Here is a 10,330-nt window from a genome sequence, read left to right on the forward strand (position 1 = left end):
AGACCAAAATTTCTTTCATAAAAACCTAAAAATCTGGGCCCTAGATATTCATAGTCTATAGCCTTTCACTTTTACATAAGAGATGTGACAGTATTCTGAAATACGTTCTTGTGGCTCTTTCAGTATCTCTGTGAATTGCAGAGGAAGTAGGCACTGAACTACTGAAGCCCACTTGTGTCACAGCCCTTAGTTGTGTATAAAGTTAATTAATTCGCTTGGTAAGAGAATCACTTTACCACTTGCAGAACCAAGAAACCTCTCGCAGCATACTCAAGTTCCCAGTGCTGGAGACTGATGGAGTGGACCGCCTCAAACATGTGCACTTTCCTGAGTTGAGCAGCGAAAGTGACAGTGACAGGGATACTAGACCGGTGAGTCCCATAGGCTTAAATTAATTCTCTGACTCTTGAAATTCGTGACCAAGTATAAATTTTAATAAGAATTATACAGTAGAGAGTAAACATTTCCATTGTCCATGTGACAGTTTCTTACAGAAAGGAATTTGATCATAAGCAGATTCTGTGAGATGTGATGCAGCTGTGTAGTGGAACTTCTCCTGGTATTTCGATCTCCCTTGCCATTATTTTAATACTGCTGCTTCATTATCGCCATATCATAATTTTATCATCTGTATATGCCTTGTGTATCAGAAAAAGTCTGGTACAATGTATGTTAGATTGTCATAGCAGTCGAAGTCTAACAATAGAATACTCTCAAAACGGATCTTACAATACCTATGATAGATATCCAGCAGGTCTAGTATTGATTAAAAGCGTATTGAGTAACTATTGCCGTACTTTCTGGTCTTAAGTATTTTATTGCAGATTCAGGGACAGATACTGTTGACGAAATGACAATAGATCTGTTGCTGATTCTATGCAGCAGAAGTGTTTGAGCTCCTCTGTTAGGTGTTAATAATTATTGTACAAGTATGGCTCGCGCAAAGAATGATTACCGGTACCGAAAACAATGGTGGCATTGCTATCTGTTTTGACATGTGTATGTAGGCACCAGGGGCGTGCGGTGTATTTTTTGTGTGGGTAAGCTCTGAAATTTACTTATTGATATTTCTTTTATACACATTAGTAATGAATGTGATTTACGAGGATTTATCGTCCCTTACGGAGCTTATTTTTAGTTTCAGAAAACTAGCCAATTAAAGAAATGGCACTTCTGAATAGTTCATTCTCTATTTGTAATATTTTTTACCTGTAAAACTAAAGAAAAAAGATATTTTACTAATAACTTCAAATTAATGTAACTCTGAAAATATTGCGATTAGGACAAAATGTTTATATGACATCTTTTTCTCAGAATGGCCTTGTGTAGCAACAACTGTTTCACTGTCCCAGGTAGAACTGTCTTCTAATATGTCTTGAAAAAATCCAATAAATTCACCCCTATGTTCCCTTACAGTCTGAACAAGACGCGATGTAAAATTCCATCTAGTTGGAGCATGTCTAGGCATTTTTTAAGGTGTATTCCTCAAGTCGTTGTGTTCTTTTGGATGATTTACTGAAGAAAGAACCCAAACCAGTTAAAGTCTGTAAAAATATTCTGCACTCTTTCAAACACGTAAGTGACTGCGACAAGATTAAATTTAATTTATGACTGAAATAGTGCACAAATATTGCCTTAGGATATTTTTCAAGAACTTTAGCTCTCAGACCATTTGTGTGACCAGCCATGACAGCAGCTCCATTGAACGTTTGAGCAACGAGCTTGTTACTTATGTCATACTCAGTGGCTATATTTTGGACATGTTCGAATAAACCACTGGCAGATCTATCATTGCTTACATCAGTAAAACATATGAATCTTTCATTAATCTCACCATTCTCTGAATCAACATACCTAAGAGTGGTTGAAAGCTGGGATGCAGTCATAATGTCTGAAGTTTCGTCTAGCATGATTGCAACAAATGACGTTTTTGAAAGTTCTTGTTTTATATTATCCATAACAATATCACTTACAGCGAGAATCAAATCATTCTGTATTTGATTTGAAGTTCCGTGGAATGTGGTAGAGGTTTTCAGATGATGGCTGAGGGTTAAGTCATATTTTGCAAGGTAATTGAGCGCACCTAAATATACTCCTTTGTTAACTGCCTCTTCTGACTCACAATGACTACGAAATGGCAATTCATGTATGGCTAGAAAACAGACTGTATCAATTAACCTCTTCAATATTTCCCTGTTCTTCCACACCATTTCATTGTGTTGCTCGACATGACACGAAGTTGTGAATCTAACTGTACGTCTATTCGAGATGATCCAAATGACTTAAACTGTAAAACACTAAAAATATGTTCCTATGACTTTTCATGTTTATTAATGGCATTGTGCAGATTGTTCAGATTATCATAACCATTTTGAGACCAAACTGTTTCTTCTTTAGAAAACATAAGACAGTGCCAGCAAAAGAGTTTATTTAATTTCGCACTTCCTGCAATCCAGTGAGTTTTCTGATATTGGGACGCTTGAAAATGTCGAGTATATTCTTTTCCTTTGTCTTTATGAGCTGGAAAAAGCGTTGGCATTTCAGGACATGGTCGATCACTTTGTATTATGTTTAATTTTTCTTGCAAAGAATGTAGTCGAAATGGGTGTTTCAATAATTTTTTGATAGGACATAACGAATCGTCCATTCTTAATCAATATTTAATTTATACACAGAAAACTACGACATAAATTGTCACTCACAAAGAAACAAATCTTCAAATAGCTGAGAGATCCTGAACACTATCTCGATTGACAAACAAATCACATGTTTCACACACACTGCCAAATTCAACAATCAACACTGGTATTCTTCTGCAGGAACTTAACAAGCCAGGACAAGCGATAATCCCAGCACTTATTCTTGCTGTGTACTGGCTTATAGGCAATACAGTGGTGTACGAGGAAATTTTCTATCCTTGTCTACTGTCCGCGCATGCGCCAGCACTGTAAAATGAGGCTAAAGGCAAGCTGTGAATGAAGAGCTACCTTACTGCAGAAATGTAGTTAATGCAGAACATTTATATATGAAGTGCAGAATACACTTTATTAAAAGTATTTATCTATAAACTGAATGAGATAAAATGATACATTAATTTGAAGTGTATGTAGGGTATTAAATGCACGCTCCTGGTAGGCACGCCGAGCGGGCAAGAGGTGAGAGGTATGGACCTGTGGAAGTAATGTCTCTTCCAAGAAGATGAACAAATGAGGACATCGCTGTGGAAATAAAGAATGTAGCAAGACAAAAATTCGAAGCTAATTAAATGCGCAACATACATTTACGAATGAAATAATAATACCGTGCGATACAAGACACGTATTCACATGCAACGGAACAAACTAAAGTAATGTAACCATCACAATGCAAGACTGATTCTATCGATGTCATTTCTCTTCTGACTGTACTCTTGAATATCATTCAAGTTATCTCGTGACCTTTCCTCTCGCCCGCTCTTCCTTATCGCAGTGTTTGAGTCGCATTCCTTCCGTCAGTATTCCCTGATAGCGAGCCCTATACTCATTTTCTGAAGGTTATGGTTCAGTGTAATTATTATTATTATTATTATTATTATTATTATTATTATTATTATTATTATTATTATTATAAGACCTTTGGGAAGGCCAAGACGTAGATGGGAGGATAATAAATATTAAAATGGATTTGAGGAAGGTGGGTTATGATGGTAGGGACTGGATTAATCTTGCTCAGGATAGGGAGCGATGGGGGGCTTATGTGAGGGCGGCAATGAAACTCCAGGTTCCTTAAAAGCCATTTGTAAGTAAGTAAGTAAGTATTATTATTATTATTATTATTATTATTATTATTATTATTATTATTATATTTCTATCTGTATTATTTGTGTTATTTTCTGTTATATTTATACCATACGTTTGCATCCCTGGAACAACGTTGTACGTGTACACATTTTTTCAGCTCCTGTAAATTTTACCAAATGTAACTTATAATGTTGTTCCAGCTGACGCTTCAATTATTGTAAACTTTGTTTTTCTGTTGTTTTTTATTATGCTAATCATTGTAATCACGGTATACAGAATGAACTGTAAGAAATATCATTAATTTCAGGGGATTATTCTTTGAGATATTTCAAACAAAATGTTTAACACAATTTTGCTCGTTTTTTCTTCCTTTTCGAAATAAAAATTGTTTTATATGAAACTTTTCATAGCGTGTTTTGGGAAAGCCACTGATTGAGTTCCCAATCTGCTCAGTCAAGTTAAGAGATCAGTGTATTATGATAATAAACTATTGAAAGGATTTCAGTTTTGTCCTTTAAATATGCAATTATTTGTAACTTTTCATCCTGCAAAGGAATTTTACAATGTTACATTCGTTCAGATCAAATTTCTGCATATTTAAAGGACAAAACTAAAATTATTTCAATTATTTATTATCTCAATACACTGCTCCGTTAACCCTTCAGTACTCGCGTGGATTACAATAGTAATCCATTGATATTTAATCCTTTATTACGTCATCACCTGCAGCACTGCGTATTTGAGCATCAATGCAATTTCTCGTCACAGTCTAAGTGAGGCATTACTGGTGTTTAGACGTATTTGTCGCAACGCATTGCAAAGTTATACGGAGTTTTATCAAGTGATACACAATTTTTCCGAGTGGATTACCATTGTAATCCACGCGAGTACTGGCGTTATCAGATATGTGAAATTGTTTTTATATTGTTTTGAGTGATACAATGCAGTAACTTTATGAAAAAAATGTGTGATATCGTTCCATCGTCTTTGTAGTTGGCTGCAATGGGTACGGAAAATACAAGCAATATTTCAAGTGGCTAGATGAAGATCTGGATAATGGCATTGAAAATGAAAGTATGATGAAAGCAACAGAGAGGATCTTTTGAACGAAGTTCACGATTCTAATTCAGAACAAGGCAATGAGGAAGAGGATGATGATAATGGTGATGATGATGAAAGACTAATGTCTATAAATGATGGAAACTGCTATAAGGGGAGAGACAACACGACAATTTGGCAGAAAGAACCAGTAGCTCAACGAGGGAGAAGAAGAGCACAGAATATAGTGATTCATTTACCGGGCCCTAAAAGAGCTGCAAAAAATGCGCGGACACACGCAGAGTGTTTTGACTGCTTTATTGATAAGACAATAATCAATGTAATAGTAAGGTGTACTAATATTTATATTGAAAAAGTGAAGCGTAATTACGGACGTGACAGAGATTGCAAATTGACAAATGACGTTGAAATTCGAGCACTCTTGGGTATTTTGTATCTTGCTGGCGCTTTGAAATCGGGAAGACTGAACGTAAGAGAACTATGGGATAAAAATGGCACAGGTATAGAGTCAATTTACCTGATTATGACCTACAATAGATTCCAATTTTTGTTACGATGTCTAGGCTTTGATAACATTCATAACAGGCAGGAAAGGAAAGAAATTGATAAACTGCCTGCTGTACGTGAAGTGTTCGAGTTATTTGTTCAGAATTCACAAAGGTGCTACATTCCAAGCAAATATGTAACTATAGACGAGCAGTTGGTTGCATTCAGAGGACGATGTCCCATGAAAGTGTATATACCTACTAAACCAGCAAAATATGGGATCAAAATTTTTGCTATAGTGATGTGAAAACATATAATACTCATAACTTGGAAATTTATGCTGGTATTCAACCAGATGGTCCATTTCACCAAAGTAACAGTGCACATGCAGTGGTAAAGAAGCTGGTTCATTCCATCAAAGGAACAAAAAGAAATGTGACCACCGATAACTGGTTCACGAGCATACCTCTGTGTTTAGATCTTCTTGAAAATGATTAACTTACACTTGTAGGAACCTTGGAAAAAAAAAAAAAAGAGAAATCCCTCCCCATTTCACAACTAGTCAAGACAGGCAAGTTAACAGTACATTGTTTGGATTCAATGAAAGCTGCACAATTAATTCGTATGTACCAAAGAAAACAAAACAGTGTTAGAATTATCAACCATGCATTATGATAAGGAAATGGATGAGGAAACGGGAGGAAGCCAGAAACCTGAAACAATATCATTCTATAATAGAACTAAATGTGCTGTGGATGTCCTGAAACAGTTATGCTCAGCCTATGATGTAAGCAGAAATTCACCCTGCTGGCCTCTGACTATTTTCTTTGACTTACTAAACATAGCAGGTGTCAATGCTCTTGTTGTTTATTCTGCAAACAAAGAAAAAATTCTACGGAAAAACTTCCTAAAAACGCTTGCTCTGGACCTAATGAAGCCACTAATTTTCGAGCGTATCACCCAACAGACAATTTCAAGAGAAATAAAGAGAAGAGGAGAGCAACTTTTAGGCATTCCACAAACAAGTCAAGAAGAAGGAACACGGCCAGAAGGTATTGGTAGGTGCTACATGTGTGGTAGAACAAGAAACAAGAGCACAAGACAATCTTGTTTCCAGTGCTTGAAGAGAATTTTTCCTACTCATTCAGATGTAATTTGTTTGAACTGTGTAGAAGAAATGCATAGGCCTACTCAGATAATTGAATCAGATGTAGATTAGACTCACGTGTGTAAAGTGTGAACAGCAAACATAAAAATGAAAATGCATCAATATCCTTCTTACAACACACAAAAACTTCTGTAAAATATTACAAGTGAAATGAGAATGATTGTTACATCCCTGAATTTTTTCATTGCTACACCCCTGAGTGAGGTATTTAGTTATCAAATATGACGTAAGAAAGGTCAGCAGTAGTGAACTTGCGTTTCCTGCAGGAGAGATTACATCAAGAGTTCAGGTGACCTTCAAACATCGAGTGAGCAACAATGCTAGATATCCTACATAATTATGATGATAGTGAACTAACTCATAACTATGGTCCAACAATAAATTATGACTCAGAGACACGTCCAGTGTGGAAATATTATGCAAACATGTCACTTGAATGCAATTTGTGTACTATAATATATTTCAGTATTAATATTTATATTTAATACATTCCGTTATGCGTAACATATCCATTCTCATTACTGTAATAACTGAAAACAATATATTTCTTAACATTTAAATCTAATTGCAATGTTTAAACCTTGTCTGTAAACAAAAACAAATGTGGATTACCATTGTAATCCAGATGAGTACTGGTGTTACGAAATTTAACGCGAGCAACGAAGGGTTAAACTGACTTAGCATATTGGGAATTAATTCAATCACTTTCTCAAAACACGAAGTATGTTTCATATAAAGTAACTTTTATCTCGAAAAGGAAGCAAAAACGAGCAAAATTATATAAGACCATTTTGTTTGAAATATCTCAAAGAATAATCCCCTGAAATTAATGATATTACTTACAGTTCACCCTGTATAGTAAATTTGAAACGCTATTGTTCAATTTATTACTGTTTTTATTTGTATCACTGTGCTGGACTCTGCTGTTTTCCAGCAAATAAATATCAATAAATAAATAATTATTATAATTCACAAAATTGTAAGCTGAAGAAATACCAGTAAGTGAGACTGAACCATGTTCTTAAAGTTAGCTTATTTTAGTCAAGCATTTTGCATATCATGTAAGCAGTATCTAATATTGCTGTTCTCTGTAATGCATTCAAGTCTGGCCTTCCATAAATTTTTCATCACTTTTATATAATATTCTATACAAAATCATTACAGCTTGAGTTTTATTTAATAATAAGCATGTATGTATTCCATCATATACAGTATATTACAGTTCTGTAATGCTTACTCAGTGGTTGTGTGAGCGTTTTAGAAGGGTAGCAATGAACGTGTTGTATTTAATGGTAAATAACATGGAACTAATATGGTAACAAAATAATTTGAATCTCTTTACAGTGGAATGCAGCAGCATCCAAGCAATATTTCAAATCAAAAACAACAGCTCTTTCTCCGAACTACAGCACTGACTCTCATGGACACCAGGTAAGGTTTATTTTCATTCATTACTTTTCTGTGTGATTAAGTTTTGAAGTTCTGAAGGTCCAGAATGGGAACAGGTGAAGAGAAAACGTGACACAAAGGGGGAGAATATACGCGCGCGCGCATGTTTGTGTGTGTGTGTGCGCGTGTGCGTGTGTGATGTGTGTGCATGTGTGTGTGTGTGTGTGTGTGCGCGCGCGCTGAGAGAAAGAAACAGAAAAAAAAGATCAGTGATATAGTGACTTAATATTATGGTTGGCTGTTATTACTTAAACAGTGAATAATCAAAATTCTTCTAAATTGCAGAAACCTTTATCACAGCCTTTAGAGAATCGCAAAACAGGAGCCACAAAAAAATTCTTTTCGAAGTCAAGATCCCAGCCTTTCATTGCCAAAAAATAATTATGTATTCATAATTCCTGTATTTTAAGCAGAATAATCTTGTAACAAATATGACTATATACTAGATTTTTAAATTTAAGACAATTCGTGTTGATATTTCCATAATGATTATTGTTTTCCTCTAACTTTACAACTTTCACATAGCCTACATTAATCATTAAGCAATGTATTGTTACATAGCACTGTCATATTATATAAATAATACAGTTTTACATAGAACTGTGCATTAAGCACATAACCAGAAGCTTCATTCAAGTCTCTGTAGACAATTCTGCTTTCCTCCATGAAGTCTGACCTCATTTACACACATGGTATTTTAACACCAATGTTGTTGCTTTAAAGAGAAACTTGTCATTCTAGATCGCCTAGTATTTTAACTGATATGTATTTTACTGTTATGTTTACTAATACAGAAAAATAATATATTTCTTACTACTAGTAACTTTTTTTTTCTTCCACAAGTAAGAGTCCAAACAATGATAGTCTTCCAAATTTCACTTTTCATGCTTTTTGTCTCGTGTTCCAATTGACCCCTGCACTCCTCTTTTTTCTTCTCTTTGTGGGCTTCATTGTGGAATATTTATTTCAATTATCTAGTAAGAATCTTATTCTTCGATAGTTTGTGTTGGTCTCTTAAATGAAGAAATTTTACAAGTTATAAATGCGAACTTCCCAAATGGTCATTCATCTCATTGCTAATATACTTTATGTATTATGAGAAACCTAATTGCAAAAAAATATCAACATCAAAAGTCCCATCTTTAAGTCTAAAATCCCATTCTACAATCATATCCTATTGCTTCTTTTGACTTGGTTCACTCTAACTTTTGCTTCACGATTCAGAATTAATGTTTCTATGGTATAAATGTTTAACCCAATGAACTCGTATTTCAATTATTTCAATTCCCTGCACTCGGACTTAATGTCCAGTTTGGAGATGAATTTGCAGTGTGATGTAAAGAAACTCATAAAAAATAACTATGCAAGATTTCTGATGCAGAATTTATCAGAGGCTATGCCGAAAACATGTACTTACTGATGAAGATATCTTACTAAGATACTGTTGTGTGGTAAATCTCACGCGACCACAGCTCGCCAAACAAGGCGATTGGGTTAATATACAAAAATGAGCAAAATATATTGTTGTGAATACTTCGTTTTCAGCATCTCGGGAGATCTAAATAATACCAAAGATTGACAGTAGAAGAAATTTTTTTTTTCAAGCTTTACTTACATATTTCTACACTTGTGTGCATTCGTTCTGCTCCCCCATCCCTCATCCCACCTCAAGCCATGCAACTTAAAAACATCCAGAATTAATTTACCGTAAGAATTAAATACGTGATGTTACAGATTTCGTGTTGAACAGAGAAAAATCTTACTCTCCCCCATCCATTACAAAACTGTTTCCGGATAAACTACTTTACATTGGAATCATAAGGATGATGACTTCATTGTTAAATTCAGAGCATTAGATACACACACACATTATAATCATGTAATGTATTGCATTCATAAAAGTGTATTTATCAATTCTATTTGACCAGAGATAAGTAAAATTCTATCAGCCTACCATTATTTAGTTCTCAACTTTTGCTAACAGATGTCCTTATGTTAATGGTTACAAGATCATTGTTGGAAAAGAGAGAGAACATCTTATTTATTCATAATCCGACACTGGTCTTAGAGCTCTCTGTATAATGATCCCACAGACAAAGTGTATAAGTCACTGACTTTGGTGTCAAGTGCTTTGCATTGGAGATCTGTAAATCAGTCAACTTCGTCCAGTTATATTAGTAGATATGAAGGTGAAACTACATTAGTGTATGTCACAATTAATTTTAGTGAGTTGTGGTGTAAGGAAAGGAATAAAAATTTCTTCAGAGGATTAAATCTTTGGCAGATAGCAGCTTTCAATAGTACCAGGAACACTTACAGAAACATCAAACAATCCTTGATAACCGAATTAGACTTCATGGAATAAATATAAATTTAAAATACAGTATTT

At 34.7% G+C, this 10,330-nt stretch overlaps 1 protein-coding gene across 1 annotated transcript in view; it reads left to right on the forward strand.

Annotated features, from left to right (window-relative positions):
- The window catches only part of LOC138692363 (flagellar attachment zone protein 1-like), a 31,468-nt gene extending 23,020 nt beyond the window's left edge, over nt 1–8,448 (forward strand). Inside the window, exons 10-12 of the mRNA XM_069815481.1 lie at nt 246–371; nt 7,837–7,923; nt 8,227–8,448. Coding sequence (XP_069671582.1) covers nt 246–371; nt 7,837–7,923; nt 8,227–8,322 — 309 coding nt within the window. The 3' untranslated portion in view covers nt 8,323–8,448. The remainder of the gene's footprint in view (nt 1–245; nt 372–7,836; nt 7,924–8,226) is intronic.
- The last annotated feature ends 1,882 nt before the right edge of the window (nt 8,449–10,330 follow it).

This window comes from Periplaneta americana, chromosome 2, assembly GCF_040183065.1.
Source record: "Periplaneta americana isolate PAMFEO1 chromosome 2, P.americana_PAMFEO1_priV1, whole genome shotgun sequence".
Taxonomy (NCBI): domain Eukaryota; kingdom Metazoa; phylum Arthropoda; class Insecta; order Blattodea; family Blattidae; genus Periplaneta; species Periplaneta americana.